This window comes from Anabas testudineus, chromosome 9 (assembly GCF_900324465.2).
Source record: "Anabas testudineus chromosome 9, fAnaTes1.2, whole genome shotgun sequence".
NCBI lineage: Eukaryota > Metazoa > Chordata > Actinopteri > Anabantiformes > Anabantidae > Anabas > Anabas testudineus.
The window spans coordinates 15463449-15488183 of NC_046618.1; the positions used below are offsets into that span (position 1 = coordinate 15463449).

Genomic DNA, 24735 nt, shown 5'->3' on the forward strand with positions numbered 1-24735 from the left:
AGTTTCCATATTATCCTCATTAAAAGCTCAGAGATAAACTCCGACATGTGTTTGCAATCATCCCCGTCTCTCTGATTTCCTGCAGACTCCGCTGTATGTTGGCTATTACACATCTTCTGATAGAGGACTGCTTAAAGACCCTATTCCCCTTATTATATGGCATTGTCCTGTTTATTTTTTAGTCATTTGTATCTCTGCTGCTCTTTTAACTTCGAAACAACCTTGTGGGTAATTTACAAGAGATAATTTTCTAGCATAGCCACTTAAAAAATCAGTGAAATTCGTTGTTAACTAATTTAAATTTCTCTCATGCAATGGAGTCACATTTATGTCAAGAGGTTACAGAGTGTTGTCAGCATGAAACTATGCACTGCATTTCTGAATGCTTGAGTGTAGAGGGTGGATTACTCCAAGATTGCTCGGTACAGAATCTGTCTTTTTATTTTTGAGGTTATTCCACGAAAAAGGTTAAAGAGTACGTTCAACTTTTCTTGCAGTGTCATTTCAGAAGATGCACTATATTGTACATCTGATTACACCCTGCTCTGTTTCTGACCTGCAGGTGCGGCGAGGCAGTTGAGAAGAACAGGCACCTGATCCAATCGGACCAGAAGGAGTACCAGCAGGAGCTGAAGAAGAACTACAGCCGCCTGAGAGAGAACCTGAGGCCTATGCTGGAGAGGAAGATTCCTGAGCTCTATAAACCCATCATCAGGCCTCGTCTGGAGAACAGGTAAACAGGTCCAGCAAGTCAAGCAGACAATATTGTTTTGATATGAGAGACGGAGGTTAAAAAAACACAGCATTGATCTTTTCATCGCTCCGTATGAATGCTAAACCCAAAGGGAAAGTGAGAACAAATAAGACTGAGCAGAGATCTGTCACACTTTCTGTGTCACCTCTAAAAGTATTGATAGCTGAACCAGAGCCACAGTACACAGATGGACAGTTGAACCAATGTCATGGCCAAATTGCTCTGAGGACTGAAGTGCTTTTATGATCCACCACGATATTTGTGGAAAAATCATTTTAAATAATAATCTTGTAACAGTGCATTTCCATGCTGAGACATAAGCATATAAAGACATATTATTTCCTGTTTCATATACATGAGCAGATATTAGTATTAAATACACAAATACATCTAAAATAAGCTAATATCAACCAGTGTAATGGTCTGTCAATTTACTGGCCAGGTTCTAATAAAAAAGCATAGTCTAAGTCACAATAACCTTTTATTATTACTGTAAATCTTCTCATGTGTGACCTGTGAAGTGCCACGGTAGCTAATGGATGAGTTAAGTGTGAAAAAATGAGGGGCTTTTAAAACTATCATCCTCAGTATTGAAGAGTTAATTCAATCCTATTTTTGCACTTTGCTCATGGAGACATTTATCTTACATATCTACTGCTACTCCTACCTGACCTAAATGTTCCTCCTCCATCTCGTCATCATCATCATCATCATCATCATCATCATCCCTTATGTTTCTCTTTTCCCCTTCTTCCCTAATTCCCTGCCCTGTCCCCCTCACAGGGATTCCTTCAAACGTCTAAGTCTCCGCAGAACTCAGGAGGAAAACTCCTGAGATGCCACGACTTGTCTGAGGGAGAAAGAGTGCTACATAGAATGAAGGGGAGGTTGTCACACAGCCGGGAGAGGAAGAGAGAAGATAAGATGAAAGAGGAGGAAAAGGAACTGCTGGTGATACTCTAGCACTCCCCCTGCGTGGGAGCAGTACATTGTGTCCGCAATGGAGGACTCGCAGTTTCTCAACAATTCAGTGGCATTTATCAATGGCTGCTCTATGTCCATCTCTGTGATTTCATGGTTGTTTGTTACAGGAGAGGGAGCACATAAAAATAGGTTTGACTCTCTGGCAAAGTGTAGCTTATTCAATATTTCACTGTAAAATCTTCAGACACTTTGACTCTGTTGATTTCCTTTTTTAGATAAGTGTAAGTCCTAATAATGCTGCAAACATTTCCTCTGGGTCGTCAAAGAAGCAGACTGGAGTCCCCTCTTTGAAGTCCTTGCTGGCCCGGGGCCTGTATGTGTATCAGTAATCCTTGTGTCTTGTGATTGGAGATGTGTTTATTTGGATTATGTTTGGATTTGAATATTTTGGTGCCATACTGGAGCCACTTTGTACTCAGTTATGATAAATTACGTAATCACACAATCCTGCGATGTGCTAAAGGGGCCTATGAAATTTCACTCTGAGCATCCGTGCATGACATGTGCCAGTTAGAACAGCAAGACTAAGGGTGGATTTTGAGCACTTGATGAATAGATACAATTTCCTGTTTTAACTTTTGAGGTCATTGATGTCTTTTTATTGTTGGGCATAAAGCACCTGAGCATGCAGCTAATAGCAGAGTTTAATTTATTAAGAGTTATAACTTCACAGGTAAGGCTCTAAAAGACACATATCTCTAAATCCACAGTTTGTAAATAGTAGAGGTATTACATTAGATAATTCTGAAGATGTTTACAGAAGAATGAGAAACTATTTTGCATTTTATTTTATGGAAATGTATTTTTAGATAAATAAAAGCAATAATGATAATGATTGGAAATATTATTCAGTATGCAGGATTCACTGACTGAGAGTGCTGTTTGTAAATAGACCACATCCAGTGATATGCCCGGTGCCAAATTGAATTTCTTTCCTATTGACTTAGGAACTTATATACTTAACAGTAAATTCAATATTCTGAAAGTCTCTCCACACAGCTGTGGTTTGCTGTTTGAGATATGTCCATTCCATACGTTGGAAAATGTTCCTGTTGAAAACTACGACTGCTTTAGGAGTATTAAATTATCCCAATTTTATTTGATATCCATGAAACAGCTAATGTCATTGGTGTTATTTTGAGGCTCATCCTGTATTACAATGATGTAAATGTGCTCAGCGTTTCAAAAGTGGGTATACATTTTTCTATACATTCTTCTCATTTGAATTATGCTCCCCCTGTTTCTAGGTACACGTTTTATTTATGAATGTTTTAAAATAGCTAAATGAGATGAAAACATGCTTAATAATTGCAAGTATTAACTAAAATGTATACCTCTTTTTGAAACATGCTGAACATTGGGGTTATGTATGTGTAGCATTCAACCACTGGAGACTGCATTTATTTTTGTTTTATACGTTCATAGGCTAAATGTGTTTAAATAAATGTGGACTTTTACCTTGTCATGCATTCAATAATAAAACCTAATATATGCACATTTGTCACTATGTGTTTAGTAATATTTTTAAATAAAAATATCATTTTACAAAACGTAAACTTTCCTATTAGTATTTCCTTAAAGAATGATGTTGTATGATTTAAATCAACAGAGGTAGAGGTATACCAAATTAAAAAAACAAGTAATTATTTCTCTAATAATCTCAGTCAGCATCACTTATCAAGTGCAGTTTAAAAGGCGGGAAGAATCCAGCTAAAGAACTACAATCTACTGACGGCGCATCGATGTGACGACATCACTGTGCGACCTCGACATGCCGGATACAGGTTTGCTTGTTTGTATGTGTAATCGACAACACGGGAGAAATTGTGCTTGATGTTATTTTGTAAAACATCGCTAAATTCATCGTTAGCTACAGTAAAGCTTGTGGTTTCCTTTGACTGCTGTAGTTTTCACCGTCTACAATGAGAGAGATGTGGTGTGAAGTTAGCCAAAACTCCCCTTGTCGTACTGTCTGTTAGCTTCATCCTCCAGTAAAGTTGAAACCACAAGTGTCACTTCATTAGATAACTCGTGTTTGTGATGTTTATTAAGTCCCCGTAAACGAGAGCTGACGATGGGCTGCCCGGTCTTAGACGTGTGTCTTTACTCCGCTAAACCAACAGGAACCCATTGAAAAACTGGAGCACTTCTTGTTATTCCTTCATATAATAGCAAAAGAAATGCAATGATTATAATCATTAGTCTACAATTCAGTATTATCTTCCAGCTAGATCCAGAAGTCAGAGATGAATAAATAAATATTCTGCCTCTTCCAGTCGCTGTAGATGTTATCATCTGTTTTTGTGTGCTCATAATTTTATGTATATACTCCTGCACTGAATAACCTCTGAGGATTTCCTGCTGTAAATGCTAATTGCACCCCTGTCTTGCCAACCCTGCTTCAACCCCCGAGCAGGCTAAATGGAAGGATTGTGACAGACGAAACTCTCGTATGCAGCAGGAGAGTTTAAAAACAGGCTGCTGCACACCGTTAGCTGTTACTGGCACTGGGTTGAGGTGGTTTGGCATAACTGCTTCATTAACACAGATCAAAATGCAACCCGTTTTCCTGTTTGGAAACATTTTGTGGAATGTGTGAACAGACATAGTTTGACACTTCAATTTGAATTGAGCATACTGACTCTGACAGATTTGGCCTCATCACAGGCAGAACATTCAATTCACCGGATCTCAGTCCACAGGAAGCTATAGAATATCTATAGTTGGTGTTTATTTGAAACTCTCTTATCTTATGATAAATAAAAGGTTTGTAACTAAACAAATATTTGTTTTTATTGTCTATTTCCAGGTTTGACCATCTTCTGTTGAGCTTTGATAACGCTTGTGTGACATGGACCCTGACGTGGACATAAATCCTGACACGGATGACCTGCCACTCCGAGCCAATACTAATCACATACTTGTTAGACATTATGTACTGGACCTGACTGTTCATTTTGAGAGGAAGGTCATCAGTGGTAGTGCAGTTCTATTCCTGGAGCCGTGTTCGGGACTTAGGACTAAGGTTGAGAACGACATTGGGCCAGAAGTCGTTAAAAAGAGTGGGACTGTTGAGGCTGAAGAGAGTCAGGGTGGGTTTGTGGGTAGATGCCGAGATGTGGATGCACAGAAGGATGGTATCAAAGGACCTGAGAAGACTACTACAAAGATGGAGAGGGTTGCTGTAGATGAATCTGGGGGGGTTGGGTTGCAGACTGCAGCTGTAACCAAATATATTCAGTCTTCACATTTGTGGGAAACCACCAGTGACGATGATTTCACCTTAGTGCTGGACTGCTGTGACCTTGACGTGTCAAAGGTTGAAGAGGTGAATGTGACTTCAGTGTCAGCAATGTCCAGCCTCCTACCAGAGGTAGCATCTAAGAGTTCAGGGGTGAGGTCAGTGGACCAACAAACAGCATTTATTCAGAAACTTGTCTCCATGCCCTCTAGGCGATGGAGACAGAAGCACCAGCTCTTTTCACTGTGTAGCCGTCCCCCTAGTGCTCAGGACGGCACATCACTGCATTTTCGTAGAGACCGATGGAGTCTCCAGGTGAGGAAGAAGGGGGTGACATCCTCTCAGGACTTCCCTCGTGTTGTTAGGATCTGCTATGAGACAAGGCCCACAGGAGGCTCTGTGAGGTGGACCAACGATCAGGACAACAGGTTTGTCTCAGGATGTCAAAAATGTCCGAGTGCGATTCCTTTTTTTTTTTTCTTCTAATTGGCAACTGGCAGCACATCTGTTCTGATTTCTGCACCTTGAATTACAGTGTACTATTCTGAGTTTGGTGTGCTAGAATAGAATAATACTGATTCATTAATTCACCGAAACATGCCTGAGGCTGTTATGGTCTGTTCTGTGTGTGGATCCTTTGAGCATTGAGAAGAGGGTTGTTTATAGTTTACCATTGTTTATCCTTCCAGGGTGTGTGTTTACACTGCCGGTTCTCCCATCAACAACCGAGCCCTCTTCCCCTGCCAGGAGCCGCCTGTTGCCATGTCAACATGGCAGGCAACAGTACGGGCCCCCAGTGAGTGTGTGGTTTTGATGAGTGGGGAGGAGCAGGCTGTACCTATTGAGGATGGGAATACACGTAAGCCGTCATTTCACAAGCCTTTTGTGACAACCAGGAGGTGTTAAGCCCAAAATCACAAAATTGACTCAAAGGGCTTTTGTTTGGTGCAGTGTATATATGTAGTCACTTGATTTGAAAATGTTGTTGTAAGTTGACGTAGAGATTTAAAAACTGATTAAGAGGGATATTTTAGGGATTTTCTGTAATTGCCACAAAAGGTGTTACCTACGTTTAGCCGTTAACTGTTGAGGGATGAAGGATACGTAACTCTCTATAGATTTGTTAGAGCCAAAGACAAACAGTGTAGATGGTGAACACAACTTAAGATTGAACAGTGAAGTAAAACAAAACAGCCTTCTTTCTGTCATTTGTACTCCTCTCTTTTGCGATGCCTTAGAATCTTTCACCCATCTATCACCTGCCTTTCCTCCTCTTGACTCTCTGCAGGTTTCTCAGTATGGAATTACTACGTCACTATGCCTATGCCTGCCTCTACCTTCACCTTGGCAGTGGGCCACTGGTGCCAAGTCACAGCAGAAATTCCCCCAGCACTGGAAAGAAGTGTATGGGACAGGATGGGCTGTGGTAAGACGGCCAAACCTGGAGCTGGTTCTAGGGAATGGATTGAGGCTGGGCTTTTGTCTGGACTTGGGAGCTCCTCCAGTGAAGTAGTAAATAGCTCTCCACTCCAGACTGGCAGGTATTTTATTATTTTTCCTGTGGTTTACCTCACTTTTCGTCTTGTAGGATTTCTTTCTCTCCAGGTTGTTATAAACCCACATCTGGCCCTTCAACATTGCATGGTGAAAGTTTCCTTTTGCCACACCAAAATGGTGCAGGTGAAGTTAGGGTGCAGCACTGGGCAGTCAGTTTTAATGGCAAGTACATCAAAGCTTGAGTCATAGTACATTGTATTGGATTCAGGGCCCAGCACAAATTATCTTTGGAAAAAGACTGACATAGATTCTACAGAAGTAGAGGATTTAGAGGACAGGCTGGGGTATTGGAGAGGGCTGTCTGCTGTGGGCACGGCACGGCAGGGCAGGGTCGCTTTGGGGTCTCCCTCGCCACTGGCCAGCAGGTTAGAAGCCCTGCCAGTGGTTTCCAGTAATCCTCCTCCTCCTCCCCTCACAGTTTTCCTCCAGCAGCAGTCCAGCCGTAGCCTGCTGCAGGCCCCAGGAATCTCTCGCTACAAGGAAGCCCTTTATTTTCAGTGAATGGCTGGAAAGAAACTTGGATGTTGCTAGAAACCTTTGGAACAATTCTGATGCCGAGGATGGAGTTAGTGCTGGATATTGGATTTAGAGTGAATGAGATTGCATGTCGGCATCTAGGTATTTTAGGATCACTGTGGTTTTACTTTGTGACGTATATGTTCCATACTAAATTACCATTGCTTTTGTTTCCATGCCTTTCACAGAGAGACGGGGCACATTTTGCCACATTTGGTTCAACAACTCAAGAACTGTATATTCTTTAAATGAAATTCATTAAATCGTCATCATTAACCTTGGATTAAACTTTTCTTCCCCCTTTTAATCTGCTACAGCGAAGACCAGACCACCCGCTCCGTTTCAGCTTTCTGCTACTCTTCCCTTGAGGATGAGGGGCTCTCTGTAACTGATTATTCAGGCATGGTAGATGACGGCATCTCTTGTTCCCATGGTGACTACCCTTGCCGGTTTGCCGAGCGGTCGGCTAGGTCCCAGCGGGTGATTCCACATCGTGTGTTTGGTCCTGTCTGCTTGCTGCAGAAAGCCCAGGTGGAGTTTTGACAAAGACCCACTGAGACTTAAGCTAATTATATTTTATATAATTAGAAGAGACTGTTAGAATCACTTAATGTTTGTGTCAGTATGCCAGAGGTTTTCACCTGTCATTTCTTGGCAGAATGGTAAAAGTATGACACTGTACTCCCATGGGAGTCACTTAAAACACTCCCTATACTGGGACTTGGCCATATTTCTATCATTCAGTCAAACATGACAATTAACAAACCTCGAGCCACTTCAGGTATTTGATGTGTTCTGTCTCAAGCACACCTGGTGCACCTATTAAGGTCTTGATTAGTCACTAAAAATTGCATTTTATGTTGAATTTGGAAGATAAATTTGTAGTTATTAGTTGTGTTGAGCTATTTAAAATTTTTTTGTTTGGTTTGCTCACTGTGGAAAACCTGTGCTCATCAGCATTTTTACATCCTAGCCGTCTATAGCCATATACAGCAATTTATGTCAAACACAATTTGTAAACCTATTGCTTTCCTTTTGCAGATGGCAGTTCTCAAGCTGTTGCCCCGATGCCTGGCTGCAGCCCATGCCATTCTAGGGGTCCATCCCTTTTCCCGGCTTGATGTTCTCATTGTGCCAGCAGGGTTCTCCAGTCTGGGCATGGCCAGGTAATGACACGTTGAATGGTGAAAGTGTAGATTGGAGAGGGTTAATGGAATAAGAAAGTCAGAAAGCCATACCATAAGATTTTAGAACTTTGTTCACTAAAATGGTGCCCGCTGTGTCTGGACACTATGTTGATGAGCGTTGTAAAGCCAAATCAGGAGCGGAAAGATGCTGAAATGCTCCATATAGGGGAATTGCAGAGGGGGTAATAATCTAAAATTAATTCATTACAATATAAGCAACACCTTTTACATTACACATATAGCCAGTGGATCGCTTGAGTCCTTTCAGGTACTGTAGGTGTATGCACATTAAAACTGCAACTGAAAACTGAAAAACACAAATTTGCCACAACAACAAAGCTAGATCCAGTGCTGGTTTGGTTTATCAAAAAAAATATTCTGGGTTGATTTTATAGGAAATATTTCATTTTTTTTTTCTCCCAAACAGCTCCTTTCCCATATATCTTATGCAGCATTTTCAAACCTTTAACAGATTCCCACCACATCTCTTAACCTGTACATCTTGTTATCTATCCCTTCATATAAAAACTCTGAATCTTCCTTTCAAACATAACTAGTGTGTGTTTCTTATTTTTTTCTACCATTAAAGAGCCTAAAACCCTAACACCAAACCTGGACCCTCTTGATGAGAGAGGTGGCTAACCTCTTCTCTGGGCACAGCTTCGTCAGGGGCAACTATTGACTGACTCAGCGAGTCATTCAACAGTCTGCACTGTTGTACTTTTTTTTTTTTTTTTTTTCTTTTCAGGTGGTCTGCTGGCTCTACACTAGGCTTGTGTATATTGACGTATGTATGTTTGTGCGAAGTTTCAGTGGAGGTCTGGGGGCAGATAGGTGGGTGCAAAGCCACAGGAAGACAGATTCACTGTCCTTCAAAATGTGGATAATTCTGCTCTATGTATGTCTTTGTTTCTTCCTCACCCTCACGACAGCCCTCTCTGTGGCCCCTTTCCCCTTCAGCACTCTTTCCCATATTACTCCCCCTTCTTCGTACCTTATTCTGTCCTGTTTTCTGTCATCCTTATGTCCTGAAAACAGTGTTTCCTGCTTCTGTCACTGATTCTTTACCCTTAACTATTTTTCTTTTTAAGTCCCAACTTTCTGTTTTTCTCTTTGCTCACATCATATCCCTCAGTCTTAAACCCTTTGTCATAGTTTCTCTGGAAATCAAGTTTTATTTACTCTTTCTGTGGTATAGTGCTTTTAGCTGGCATATCATTCGTCTGTAGATGATGTGATTGAAATCCAGTAGCCTTATGAGTGAAGTAAAAATTGGAGCAAAATAAGGATCATGAATGCCTTCTTGTGATGATAAAGTAAACTGGTTTGAGTTTTTGGTGAGCGTTTTTCCAGTGTCTGCGGTCTTCAACCACAGTCTCTTTCTCCCTGTCTGCCTTACCCCTCTCCTAAAACGGCCTCCCTGGAGAACAGTCCCCCAGACAGGATATGAGCTCATACCTGAATCTGTATTCTGCATAGATTTCTGACGTTACAACCATGAGTGGTCTCAATCAGAAATAGTTTGAAGTACAGAAGGTGACAAGAGGGTCACACTCTGGGCCTAGTTCTCCACTTTACGTATTTATTTTTACTACTTGACTACAAAATACAGAGCACTCTTTGATCTCCAAAAAATCTTTCCCCTCTGCTTGTGAAAATCTGTCTGCCTGCTGTATTTATTTTGAACGGACATCAAGTGCTAACACAGAGACTGTTCTTCTGTGGTTGTTGCCCGACGGATGTTTTCTTTCCCTTATGAAGATAGCTCCCAGACACTTATCCCTCATGCTTTGACCGCCTAGACTCCAGTTGAGATGACAGAGAAGAGATTTAGGGCCTTTATTACTTTCAGACAGCACCTGCACTTACGCCCTGTCAAAGTCTGCATGGTTCTCCACCCAGTGTCAACTCACTGTATCTTCCCCTTGATACGGGTGGTTTGGTTGTGCTTGTCTCCGAACTTAACCAAAAAGTTGTGCCATGTGAAGACAAGAAGGTCAACCAAAAAGGAATTGTAGATTAAGATGGAGATGAGAGAGATAAAGAGGTCAAACGCTGGGTCCACGACAAGCCATCAGACCCCCAGGATGTGGGAGAGGATGTGTGGATTATTCCCAGCAACAAAAGCCATTAGCCTCTGGAAGGACTTCAGAGAATGGCGCTATTTAATCTAGAGATTGGGAGGTATGAGGGGGCCCCAGTCTTTGGGACCAAGCCAAGTGAAGTTTTTGTGTAGTGCCATAGTGGAAACAGCAGGAGTGGAGGGCTGTGGACTAGAGAGCTGTGGCAAGGAGGCATGAAGCTGTTGTAGTGTGATACAGAGAAGGGAGGGCAGAGGCGAAGCAGGGGAGGAATCACAGTGGTGTGAAGTTTTTATGGCGAGATACAGAGAGGGAGGGCAGGAAACCGAAGATTAAGAAGTCAAGTAAGGGCAGGTCTGCATTCAGGGACTGTGCATGTACAGTACACAGTACACTAGACAGACATAACCTATACTATACTATACTGATAGTAGGCGCCCAGACATTAAGCCAGTCAGCAGTTCATAGGATTTTGCATAATGAATTTTAGTTTAGATATATTTGAAAGTTCTCAACAGATGCATGTCAGCCTGCAACAAGAATACGGTATATTCCAAACAATACCTTCTCTTATTTAAGTGAGAGATAGAAAAATACAATATAGTTATACACCGACAGAGGAATATACTGTAGAGGAGGCATGAAGAGGAGTCAGTAAACACAGTTGGGAAATCCCTGAAAGTTACCTCAGTTTCCAGTCTGTATCAAAAAGCTCATTGTCCTGAGTGATTGAAGGATAAGGGAATGCTGTAAACCGACGCTCTACGTTGTCATGGTTAAACCTCCCACTGTTTTCCTGAACATTAGTAATGTAATGTGTATTTGTCAATGTGTGCAATTGTCCACTTGTGTCTGTTTTTGTCAGCCTTAGCTCATACATTTTTTTTCTTTATTTGGATGTGTAATCTTTTCATCGCATCTTAACCACGTCATTTGGTTCTGACTGGGAGTGACAGGAAGGGCACGGCATTTCCTCTGGTTCTTTGAAGCTGAGTCCCACAGCGCTGGCTGGACTTATGAGTTTAATCAGACATCCCTGTGTTTGCACAGTGCCCGAATGAAGACACGTCTGACGACTCGGAGAGAGCAGCGGCTTCTCTTAATTTTGTTTTAAAATAAAAAGTGTTAAAACGGGCATTTGTGTGTGTGTGTGTGTGTGTGTGTGTGTGTGTGTGTGGGAGATGCGATTGTTGGTTAGCTTCAGGCAGTTTCCTTTGGTTATGTTTCTCTGAATGTGTCTACTGTTCAATTAATTTTTATAAGGAGTGGAATCAAGTGATACAAAGATAATTTGTTTGGTTTCTGGAAACGTGACATAAACAGGCTTCTTGTTTTTACTTGTCAAAATAACTCTACAAAATAATTTTCTCTATTTGTTTTATTACTTTTACACAACTCACCCGTCATAGGGGCTGCCTGCCTAAAGAAATGGGGAGAAAAAGGATTAAGTAGTTAAACTGCTAGTTCCACTTGCAGTACAGGCAAACTAGGCAGCCATATAACTGTCACAGGCACTAGGTAAAAATTATGACTGGTGTTTACCTCTTGACCTCTCTTAAGTGGCAATGGAGGATTTTCAGCCTCACTTCAGTTGACTGCATAGTTTGTTTATGGGGTATAGTAGCAGGATGTTGCATAGGCCATTGGTCCCGGTTGGGAGGAAGTAGTGAGCTGCAAGACTGAGGGGAGTTAGTTCCCTGCAGGATAATCTCCCACTGCCCTGGGGGTGTATCATCTGAGCTATTTCTCATCTTTCATAGGACCAGATGAGTGGTTGTACATGTTTTAACCCACTAACTAGAAATCACAGGAATCATAGTACTGCCAACCATTTCCAAAAATATAAGGTTTTAGATGTATTTTCAGTTTCATAATAATTTTTTTTTCTTTTTATTTCAGTTGGATAATAATAAAAGCAGAATTTGAATATAATAAAAAAAAAAAAAGTCATTGCAGGTTGTTGCCATCTTGAAGGGTTGGTAAATGAGATATTACAACAGGCCACAAAATGGGAATAAAAAAGATTAGAGGTTATCATAACCTGCCCCAATTTCCAGCATCCATCCCACTCTCTTTCGTGTCATTGGCCATGATCCCTGTCTCTTTGCACCCATACGAAATAGCATCTCCTGCCTCCTCGTTGACCTGTACCATCCCCTCTTTCTCTGTTCCTCCTTACTCCATTTCTTTCCCAGTCCTCCCACTGCTTGTCCTCCCCTCATCCTTCTGATGTCTCAGTGGATTTCTTGCCTTTCTGCCCTCCGCTACAGTTTGATCTGTGAAGTAACCCTAGAAGTGTGCGACACAGACCTGCTCTTTCAGCCGGCAGTTAGAGGGTACAGGCTGGGGAGTGCTGGATGTGGGGGGTCAGATTTTTTTTGGCACAGGAGACAGCTGTTAATCAAATAGTCAAGGATGAGGTGTTTCTTTCTTCCCGTCTTGAGTGGATCTCCCCCTCTTCTGTATCCACACAAAAGAGCCTGGCAGGCTGAAAAGTCAGCTCTGCATGCCTGCACCTGGACTGAAGAAGAGGGAGTGTCCGCTGCACTTTTAAAGTGATTGCGAGTAGATTTTTAAGTAGACTTTATTTCTTTTTCTCTACAGTTCCCCTCAGTTCCCTGCCCACCTCCTGCTGAACACACATTGCTTTAAAGCCCACTGGCTACTACCATCCATGTCTCCTTGTTTTCTCGTCTCTTTTTCTTGGTCAGACCTTGCTCTGTGCTCTTAATGAAGATAGCAGGGTTGGTGTTGTGTTATTGAAGGAACATTCCTTTGTAGTTATCCCCGGCCTCTCAACTTTCCTTTCCTATCTGCAGTATAGGTTTACTTGGCCTCCTATATTATTGTTTCACTACTGAAGGAGCCACCTTTTAACACTTGTATTGCTTGACAGGAAAGGGTTATACATTGTAATGCAAACATGCAGGTTTCTCCACATAATATGCCGGCAACAATTCATGCATTTTAATGTAAAGACTGATTACTGGGATATGAAGTATATGTAGCAGTTCTCAAAATTATAAGCGCTGTTTAATGTGCTGACTTGTGGTTGGTGAATGATGGTGTGTTGATCTAAACTGCCCTCAGATTTGAACCTGCTGGCAACAGCTGGCATATAGTACTACATTTAATAGTAACACAGACACACTGTGCCATAACTCCGGATTAGAGGCTGCGGCAAGACATGCCTGTCACTGCACACCCATTCTACTAACTAATGGATGAGTCCACAGGACCCATTCCCTGGAGTGATGGATTGGTCCATTGTATTGCATAGGGGACACTGCTGCTGATCTTGGTCTGAATCCTGGGGCGTCTGTGTGATAGTGGAACCTAGAGGCTGGGGGTAATTTTATTTGTCTGTGCAAAGCCAGACGGCTTAATGTCATGGGACCCCTGTGCTGAACTGGCCAAAATGAGACATTTGAAACAAAGTGCTGTGAAATGCTCGGCGGTAGTGTTTCTGACGTCTGGGTTTGCTTTTGGCCCTGGGCGGAGAGCTGTGCTCCAAGCTGGTCCACCAGTTGCTTTTGGAATGTGCTTTTTTAGCTATTGTTTTAGTTAACATCATAGCTCTGTGGTCTGTTAGTGTGTGTTAACTGTCTGTCAATCCACCTGTTTCACCCAAACTGAAATGTCATACTATACAGAAAGTATATGAAACCTACTGAATAGATGTCCTTAATTGTAATTTTGTACAGCCATGAGGATTCAAAGGATAAAATAAAAAGTATTGATTTGTTGTTGTAGTGCATTCTGTCTTCTGCATGCGTTTCTCATTATCTGTGTCTTCTTAAAGGATAAAGCTAATAATTATCTGCATTTCCTAGAACGATAAACAAATCCCATAGACCAAAATGAATTGATCCTACTTGTTCATGTAGCCAAAGCCTAAAATAACTAATTCCTCCGAGTCCCAGAGCTGTTTCACCATAGTGAAGAAAAGAGCACTTTTCTTCACTATGGTGAACATGGACACTGTTTTTATTTTGAATCAGTCAGTACTCTGTGCACAAAATCTGCAGGTCTAAATAAATCTTTGAAAACATGTTTTGCGACCTACAGTCTAGTTTGTTTTTATTTTTAGAAAATAATTAGAAATGATGTACTGTCTATTTTTTTTGTCCATTTCTAAAGATATGTGTCACTGGTATTGTGTGGTATTTACTGACAATAAAAAATAGAAACTGAAAATAATGCCAGATTTAAACTTTTCAGCCTTTTGGTCTCATTGTTTGGGCGGCAGTCCTCCCAATCTTTTAACACCTGTTGATTGTTTTTGTGCCTGGTTTTAGTTTTTTAATTATGTGACAATTAATTTATACATTTCTTTCCCAGTAATTAAGTATTATGGTTTTGTGTTTTTTAATCTGACCCTTTTAACCCACGCTGGATCAGCTGCAAGGTTGGCAGGTGTCAGCCTGAAACCTCTGTAGAGGAGACAGCTCTGCTCACTGGCTAATTTCAATATGATCCCGCTTTCATCCATCTTTCCATTCTGTCAAACACTTCTTATACAGCCTAGCAGTATGGAGCAGTCTCACTTTCCATCACCTCACTGTCTCATTCTCTCACATTACATAAGAGAGAAAAAAAAAATTAGTCTATTCATTTCCCTTCAGGCAAGAAAATGTCTGAAATTATAATCTTGTGAAATAGATTTGTCCCATAGATTTGTCCCGTCTTTTCATTAAGGTAGTAGTAGAAGCCAAAACAGGTTTTTGAGTGCAGTATGATGATTGATGGGCTTTGCAAACAACTAGCTACAATGATGCAGGAATGTGGGATATGTCACATAAATGTCATGTTGATACCTCCCTCAGGCTGATTGACAGGGGCTTGTTGTAGCCAGATGAACTCACTGGCTTATAGCTCATTAAAACAGTCTGTATGTCGTTTGTAATAATCCCATTCAATTTGATCTGAATTCCATTGTAATAAGACAGTGTTATTTTTGTATTTTTGGGAAGGCGCATGTGCACATTTCTTCACCCGTTGCTTTGTCAGTTGTCATCCTGGATGTGTCGGTGTTTCCCAGGGTGTCATTCAGAGATTTTTTTTCTTTTATCTGTTTTTTTCCAACCAATGAAAAAGAGCTTATGGATGAATACAAATAAGTGAGCATCCTGTTTTTAAATCTGTCCTGCAGCATCCTGTCTTTACAGACACACAGACACACATAAACACAAACACACACTTAAGAGCATTCCTCTAGCATGACATCAAAAAATTGATGTCATGCTAGAGATTTTTTTTGGGCCCTTTACTAAACAAGGAACAAACCTCACTGCGGTTTGTTGTACTCTTAAGAGAGGATGAATCAAACATCTGCTATCGCTTCTCTGATATAGATTCAAAGGGGACTTGCTACGTGTGTGTGTGTGTGTGTGTGTGTGTGTGTGTGTGTGTGTGTGTGTGTGTGTGTGTGTGTGTGTGTGTGTGTGTGTGTGTGTGTGAGACCTTACGCGAATCCCATCAGTGTAAAACAAATCTGACCTGCTTAGACTCAGGCATCTGCATACCCATGGATGGGCTTTTAAGTCTAAGCACCTGATGACAACGTACCATTTAACCTTGGAACCTCTTATTTCTGATGTGCCAGCACTACAAAGCCTCATTTTCACCACACTCAAGAAGCAGAGTCTCCTTCTTGCTCCTGATGACCTCTGATATCTTTTCCGCTATTTATTTTCAGTCTCTGATGCGATGCAGCGTATGTGGGTGGGGTAGCTCTCTGGGGGCCCCAGCCTGGCCCCTGTTCATGTGATCAGGCCCTACATGGAGTGGCATTTGGCCTGGCCTGGTGGGGCCTTGTCTGGGAGCAGGGGGCTGATCTGCAGCCAGCCTGGAATGCCAGACATTTGAAGTCAGACTTGTTAAAAAAGAACTAAGCCTGGTAGGAGTTTGGTCAAATAGGCCCCTGTGTCTAAAATAACCCACAAACTCTGTCCACGAGGGAGGGAAAGGAGACAAAGCATCATCCCGTAAGTTGACATTAGGAAAAGCCAGCCCTCCAACCTTTGCTTTGTGACCTTTTGTCCATCTCACCTGTCATTGTGTCTTGAAACTGTGTGCACATTTCTGTGTGGGTGTGCAGTTATGTGAAATTTCACCAGCGATGTTGTCACACTGCCAGGTCACCCTCATTCAGCATTTTAACAGTTATCATACAAAGGAGCTGACACTGCACTTGGGGGGGAAATGGCAAAACTCACCACACAAGTGAAAGGATTCCCTCTCTTATCATTCACTTCTTGAAGTCCCTTTCCCCTTTCTATCAGTATTGTAGTATTGTTACTTTGTCTCTCGTAGTCACTGTCTTATTTACACATACAATACACACATCATCTTTTTCCTCATCCCCCTGTCTCGTGGGGATGTTTTACTGGTGCACCAGCTATGAGCTGAGCTGGGCTGGGATGTCAATTACAAGACTATGATAGGGCCCCTGCTGCATTATGCATGGAAGTGTCCCACTGGGGAAAAAATGGCCTACAGCCAGCAACAATAGATGGATGGAGGGATGAATAATGGATGGAAAGATGGAGGAGCAAAACACCATTGCAATCTGTGTCTCACCAAATTGAAGACTTGTCCCCGCTCACACCTCTGAAGCTCAGGGCCAAGTCACTGTGGGTCACTAAGAGTCGTGAGGTTGTTGTGTGAGAAAGCACGGGAGGGCTTTAATCATTATTTCATTTTGTGCATTAAGACCCAGTGGGGTACAACAATCAGAAAGGTCACCTAAGGTCTTATGTCTGTTATTCTAACATATATGCAGACACTGTCTCATCGTGAGTCAGTGTTGTTTATCACCTTCTTGATATAAATTCATAACGCTGTTTGTAAGCCTTTACATATAAAAATGTAGGGCATTCGCCTGCAGCATGTGTGCACGTGCTGTATTTTCATTTTCCCTGAGCCCTAAGACATACCATAGGCAATGGAGAACAAGAAATATAATTAACAGCAGAGACTAAAATTTATGTTTGGCTTCCAATTAAATGTCAGAGATTGCAATTTCATTTCCTTCATGTGTTGTTTAGAAGAACACGACTAAGGAGAGAAGAGTAGGGAGCAGAGTTAATCTTTTTTACACCAAGTGCAATTTGTTGCGCATTGAGCAGTCAATTAAAAAACAAACGGCGAATACGAACATCAAAAACAGACACGTGACCGTGACATCAAATATTACTAAATTTACATGTTCTGAAGGTGTCAGTGGCCAAGTTTAAGTCAAACATCTCATCAATGAACATCAAGGTAATGTGCAATCAGTAGAAAGTTGTTTGTAGAGAGGGTGTCTTTTTTTTTTTCTCTCTCTATTTGCTACATGACTGTCCTTGATCCGCGTATATGTATAAAATGCCACATATCTGTGAAAAAACGTTTTGTTGTGCATTCTTTGGATCAGATTTTTCTAACTGGAACAACATAAGTAAAAGGCAAACTATTGAATGTGGATGGCATTTTTTGTTCTGCCTGTAGAGCCTAATCACAAAATAATTTATTGCAGATTTGGTGTTATACTACATATTGAAATTCCTGTTGTGTGAAAAGCCTTTTAACAGCAACACAATAGCTTAATTGTTTCGATGAAGCAATGGGAGGGATACTCATTTTGTCAAAGTTTCGCTCGTAAGATGTTGATGGATGTGTTTAAGACATGGACCTAAAATGGGCATTGTAAACTGTATTACACAATATAAAGTTTCTGAGCGCTGCAGTATTATTAGTTCATGTTTTGTGATCAATTATAATTGTAATTAGCAGCTTTAGTAAATCATTTGTCACTCAAATTGACTAATTAGCAAAATAGGTAGTTGTGTGCAGGTACCACATATAAATAATTGTGCGTGGAAGTTTTTTTTTTTTTCTTCATTCATGTATCCCTGACAGGACCCTGATGTCGACTAATTCAGTCAGTCAGTGTATTACTGAACGTGAAAGATGCGGTTGTTATTCATCCCCACCATGGTGGGATGACACTATTTGTCACTGTAGTGATGGATTCTGCCTCCCTCAGAGGAGCATGTGCAAGCGCCATCTCTGAAAGGCTGTCTTTGTGTTTCACACTCAGTCACTCGCACACAGACGCACGCAAACACACTGCTGGGACTGACAACAAAGGCGTGCTTATCCAATTGTTGGGGAATAAGATTAGGCTACAAAGAAACTCATATGGCTAATGTTAGCATCTCCTGCTCCAGTGAGAACCTTTGTTTGTGTAATCAGGAAAACATGGGATTAGGTTTGAGATGCTGTCTGTTAGATGAGGCCCATAAGACCCCATTGTATGCTGTTGACATGTTCCTAAATAACAGAAGGCAATAGTTTGCCTTCTATCTGATAAAACAATCCTCAGGGAAATAAAGAGCAGTGGTCCTGTTCAGATATCCGATTTAGTCTTCCTCCAAAATAGCCTGTCTAGCAGACCCGGCTTAACAGAAGGTTAACCTGTGTCTTAACTCACTGTTTTCCTTTATAATTGACTCAGCTTGTGATTATAATTAGGTTAAAGCAGGGACAGAAAATAACCTCACTGTCATGTGATGCTTTAAGATGCTTTGTTTTCCTCGGTGAGAGCATTTCATTTTATAGTGTACTGGAATTCATCAAGGGTAGCAATATGTGGAGTCATTGAAGCTGTTGGAGCAAACAGGTGAAGTAATTGTAACTGCTGTGTCTCGACACTGGAAGTTGCATCAACCTTTATAGCTGTTTGTGGGGGGGAAATTCTATATTGTGTGGGATTATTACTACATGATGCTGACATGTAGTCAAGATACATGCAATGCATTAAAAAGCTGACTAAAATAAAGTGAAATGCAGAGATAAAGTCCTTTCTTCACTAATGTACACATCTCCAACACATGTAGTGGGATGATGTGACAATGTGAAAACTACTTCACTGGAGAGCTGCAGTTTTGCCATGAATTCTCCACCAATACCAATGTCAGGTCAATAGTGGTTGGGACATTGAAGATCTAGAGAGTGTGAAACTCTAGACAGTCCAGCGTTGTTATGTGGGCCAGAAGAGAGAGAGGCCATTCATCCACACCTCTGTGACCCCCCTCTCCTATTCTTCTGCTGAAGAATAGCCTGCTTCTCACGCACAGTCGGCCCAAAGCCCCTCAGGACAAGCAGAGCCTGTTACGTAAGGAAAAAGTAAAGCATGCTCCAGAAAGGTCTTCAGCCATGACCTTTGATTTGACAGAGAACTTGCAGCTTGTATCTGTGCGAAGCTGAGAGTCTGAATAGAAACATTTAATTAATTAGATTTATGACTAAATAGTTGAAAATCAAATGACGTCCCCATCATCCTTGGTCGTACTTTGTGTACTGGGCTAATTGTCAAATGTTACTGTGCTAACCTGCTAAACAAAGATAGTGTAGGGAACATCTGCGTTGTTAGTATTGTTGACATTAGTATTAGCTCAGCCCATTGTACAGCTTCACAGAGAGCCAAACATTGGTGTAGATCCCATTCATCCCAGTATATTCTATACATCTAAAATTCCCAAATATCCACTTTTGTGACTTACTGAACCTTTTGGATAGGTGTATTTGACAATTATCAGAAAAATCAATAATAATAAATGAGTTTTGGTTTGGTAAAAGGTGCCTTTGGTCTCAATGAGACTTAAAATGCTGTTTTAAACCCCTGTACAGGCATAAAAAGACTTTTCTCATGGGCATCACTAAAATAACTTTTTGTGTTTTTTTTTTTTTTTTTTTTATGTCTTGATGTATTATTTATAATATACAACTAGGCATTATGATTTATTATATGTTTTCACTCATAATTCAATAATTACAGACTATAATTTTCTAAATATAGAAATATATCAGGCTGTGTTCTTAGTTCATTTTCTTTCTGTCTTCACGAAGATCTTGAAAGGGCAAGGATTTAGTTTATTAGTTATCCTAAAAAAATCACCTGTAAAACATCTTTACACCTAAAAATTTTCTTTGAGTCACATTCAGAAATGAAGTGAAAAACGAACGTGTGTTCATTTTAACCATCATTGGTTGATAATTTTAGTGCAGGGAACATGATGTTCTTGCTTGATGTTTGTACAGGGCAGTTAGGTTTGGCATGGATGCTTGATGAGTAAGCTAAACATAATGTAGAAGATGGAGGAAGGGACGGGCAGCACTCTCATACTCATACATTTCTACTCGGCATGTTGGTTCGTCTTACATGTCGTGCTCAGGCATGGTGTTCTGTAGTCATAGGTGTGGGGCATTACCTCGGTAACATCTTTATTTTTTGGTAGGTGGTATAGTCTTTATCTTTATCTCTCGTTAATATTTAATTTCTTATGTTTTTCTTGTTTGTCTCCTCTGTATTTTGTTGTCTTTGTCTCTTACTTCCTAAATCTCCTTAATTATAAAAACATTTTTACTCTTCCATGTTCCAATCCTTTTCCCATTTGTTTCCTCTATCTCTCTCATATGTAACAATACTTACCTCCCTTTGACAGTTTATATCTCCCTTTAGCCCTTTTGTGTAACCTTTATTTCTGTCATTTCTCTTTCCCAGCCCCCATATAATTTTCCTGTCCCAGAGTGTGTTGTGCTCTGGGAGTTCTGGTTCTGGAGAGAACGGCCTGTCCCTCTGTGGGTCTAGGATGTGCCATGAGATTGCCCACTCCTGGTTTGGCCTGGTTATCGGGGCCAGAGACTGGACTGAGGAATGGATCAGCGAGGGCTTTGCCACCTATCTTGAGGACATTATCTGGGCTCAAGCACAACAAGTACAGTACAGCCACTCCCTGATTACTGCAGTATACTACAGCTATTTTATGAAAGTACTGAAAAACAACCTCAGAAATCAATAAGTTAATATTTGTAGCTAGAAGAACAATTATACTGCAGAATCCAGCACCTTCATAACATACACATCATGCAAACACAAGTTGACGTTCCAACTTTCCATTTCCACAACGTGTGTGCCAGGATTTCTAAATATTACTATTGTGGTTGTAGTGCTTGCCAAGCAGAGTTGGCCATTACTTCACTGCAGTAAAACCATACATTAAGCACACAAGAAAGCAATTTATGAAAGAAACAATCCAAGTACCAAGCCAAAAAAAAAATCAAAAGGGTAAAGAAGTTGCTGGTCCAGCCACAAAATAGAAATTAACACCCCAATCTACTAAAACATAGTATAATAAGTTGAATCACTCATGAGTCGTTTACACTGTACCTCCTCCCAGGAAAGTGGACATTTTAAAGACTTGATCATAAATCAAAGGCAAAAAATGTCTTGTGCCAGTTTGGAGATTGTATACTTCGCACTGCTGCAGATACCTTTCTAAGGCCTGTGCCACACAGAGACTGGTAGCCTTCAGAAAAAATAGAAAACAATAGGAACAAGAAAGAGAGCGTGGCACTGGTACCTTTGCTTGCAACACCAATTTCAGCTCTGATCCGGGAGTTGCTGTGCTCACAGATTCAATCCTCCTCCTTGCTTTCCCGGACCATCTAGAGTTGCGCAAATGTTTTTCTTATGCTTGCACTGTTTAATCTTGACACATTTATAATACGAGCTTGGTTCTGAAGAAATAGATGTAAGCAAATCTGTTCTGCTGCCAGAATTAATAAGACACAGTGTCTGCAGTCAGTGCTGTACATATCTTATTTTATCATGATATTAATGTGCATTTAACTTTTCATTTATTGTGATTCTTTCTGTCTTTGCTGATAAAATTCAGCATACTAAATTTTTCTTCCACCAATTTCTTTGCTCATCCTTAACTGTTTCCTTTACATTCTCATAAATCTCTTGTGTCTCTCCCTCTAGCTCTCCTTACAAGACACAGAAAAACAATCGGACCTAAAAGCACTTCTGAGGTGGAGACGGCTATCTGATGAGTTGCAGCACTCGGAAGAGGAACTTCAGATCCTCAGGTGTGTGTCTCTCATTGATTTAGTCTGTTTTCCACTATGACATTACATATTATAGTTCATAGAAGCCCTTCCAAATTACTCACTCAGGGTAATTTAGATACTGCCAGCAATGACGCATCTAAAACACTCATTAGTGCACAAAATCAACCAAGTAGGGTGACAAAAAGCTTTTTGAGACAGCCTATGCTAAATTCTGTTATGTGTGTAAGAAAATTTACACAACACACAAGGTTTGTTCATTTTAGTATAATGCTATATAAGTCTAGGAGAGACAGACAATATGTGAATAACTCCTCAGCTATTGTTAGCATCTGCATGTGGAGACACACATGTGAGGTAAATGCATTCCAGCGGTACAGGTGTGGCAGGTGTGGCAACAGAGTATATCCAGGTGTACAGTACTGTCCTGTCTTAGAAAAGTTCTGCACAGTGAACATGCACAAACACACAAACTCTTCATTTGATCATGACAATGTGGGGCCCACACCCTGTTTGTTTTATCCAGGATGGAAGCACAGTGTCATCAGGGGATTACAGTTATCGTCTCCAGCAAAGAGTTAACTCTTTAATGGTGAAAATCCTGAAAATGCTAACACGTGCGTTCATTTCATCCATTGTCCGTTGTAGTTTGCCGGTTGTAAAAAAAAATAATAATAATAATAATAAAAGCCTCTTCTCTGAAGAAGACACTTGTAGCACAGTGCATTAGTGACATTCACGCTTGTAAGAGGCTGTACAGAGCTTAACAGCAAATCAATGTGTTATTGATTTCATGGCTCTTCTGCATGGCACTATCTTGTAACTATGTCACTTCAGTAATAATGTGCTGTCATCACACAATTGAAACAGTTGAATTAATAAAATTTATAATTCACAGCTACTTAGTTTTTAAGTAGTGCAAACTGTGTTAGTGAAGCACCATAGTATTAACTATTAATTACTAGTGATTTTACTAATCTGTTACTGTTTGTATATCGTGCAATATACATTTCCACATTTGCAGTGGGCTTAAACATAGTTAACATCATTACTGTGACAAAAAATAGCTTGAAATAGTAACAGCATGTGAGTGAAAGGGTTAAACGTGCATTTGAGAGCTGTGTCTGTCTAACAGCCTTTTTGGGTGTACCCCTGTGAGGCAGGCACATGGGTGATTAAGAGGATAAGGATTAGGTTACTCTGCACCTGACTGGGTTAAATCAACAACATAAAACTAACATCTAAAAAATGTAAACAATAAATGCACTCACACAGACATGCAGTATGTTTCCACATGCTTGGATGCATGCATTGATACATAACAGTGATTATGTTACTTAAAAATACATTAGTGTTGAAAAGGCTAGAGCAATTAATATATAGGAAACACATTTGTTCATCCCCACATCCTTTAAAGCAACAGTAAAAGCATGTTGAAGCATAAAGTAACGATACACACATTTTTTTTTTTAAACTTGGTATGTTCCTGTTTAGTTTCCCTACTCCTTAGCTGTGCTGAGCTGTTAAGTCATTATTATTGTCTGTGTTGTTTCCTCTTCCACTTCTTATCTTATAGCAGTGTAATGTCTAAATCATTTCAGAGCAAATCCCAATGTGGTAATAACTTTGTAATTTGGTACTTATCAATGGGGAAAACAGAGTCAGTGTTCAATTCTAACTAATTAATTTATTTGGATTTTGAGTGTTTGAATTCACAGCAGGTGCAGTCGTCTGAGCATGCGAAAATGTGTCCATAGGAAAACATGCTATCCCATATACACACAAATGCAGTTTGTCAGTTTGAAAGAACAAAGAAACCAATGTTAATTTAATAATAACAGAATATTTATTTGTGTTCTTTCAAAACAGCTTCTTGTTTACTCTAATTAGTATCAAATTATAGTGAGCAATTTGGCACTCAGTATAAAATGAGTAAGAAATGAAAATGATATAATTACAGTTATGTTTTCCAAATGAAAGGTTTAAAGAAATTAAACTATTAAAACTAAAATTAGCTCGTACTTTTTTGGTTTTATAACTTTCACTTGCTTGCTAGTTTTGCTTTGGCTTAGATGTCATCATTACTGTACACAGCTGGAGATTAGAATCCCAATTTGAGTTCAGTGAACATTATCGGTGTTGGATGTCAATCATTTCCATGATATTTCTTTATTTTTATCTGGTGTTAGAATGAGCTGCTTTCCTCAGCTGCAGCTGGAATATTTTGTAATTTGCTTCATCTTAATATGGATTTCTGTCTGGAAAAGCTTCTTATGAGCATTGTGTTAATGATTACAATCACCTCTCTGTTCTTTAAATGTTCATTTAATCATAAGGAACATTGGAAGGTCAGATGTAACTAAGATTTTAGTTTACTAGCAAGTTGGGACCAGGCCTTCCCATCTTTTGATGTGGGCTAAACTGCCTGTATATCCAAGTCCCTTAGCATTACAACTGTTTGGAAACCATATAAATAAACACAAAGTGGTTTGTCCCAATGCACAGAAAAATGTTGGA

The 24735-nt window shown here is 40.4% G+C and overlaps 2 protein-coding genes across 9 annotated transcripts in view; both read left to right on the forward strand.

Moving 5' to 3' along the window:
• dock8 (dedicator of cytokinesis 8) overlaps positions 1-3240 on the forward strand; it is a 44755-nt gene extending 41515 nt beyond the window's left edge. For both annotated transcript variants that reach the window (XM_026343702.1, XM_026343703.1), the window contains 2 exons: positions 563-733; positions 1538-3240. In XM_026343702.1, coding sequence (XP_026199487.1) covers positions 563-733; positions 1538-1589 — 223 coding nt within the window. In that variant the 3' untranslated portion in view covers positions 1590-3240. The remainder of the gene's footprint in view (positions 1-562; positions 734-1537) is intronic.
• Positions 3241-3502: 262 nt separating this feature from the next.
• The window catches only part of aopep (aminopeptidase O (putative)), a 63197-nt gene continuing 41964 nt past the window's right edge, over positions 3503-24735 (forward strand). For 5 of the 7 annotated variants that reach the window (XM_026343393.2, XM_026343395.2, XM_026343396.2 and 2 more), the window contains exons 1-8: positions 3503-3522; positions 4548-5407; positions 5669-5838; positions 6268-6520; positions 7370-7583; positions 8094-8218; positions 20870-21083; positions 22133-22239. In XM_026343393.2, the coding sequence (XP_026199178.1) occupies positions 4590-5407; positions 5669-5838; positions 6268-6520; positions 7370-7583; positions 8094-8218; positions 20870-21083; positions 22133-22239 (1901 nt within the window). In that variant the 5' untranslated portion in view covers positions 3503-3522; positions 4548-4589. Of the gene's footprint in view, positions 3531-4547; positions 5408-5668; positions 5839-6267; positions 6521-7125; positions 7155-7369; positions 7584-8093; positions 8219-20869; positions 21084-22132; positions 22240-24735 lie in introns of those variants that run through there. The other 2 variants (XM_026343394.2, XM_026343399.2) reach the window with 2 other exon arrangements.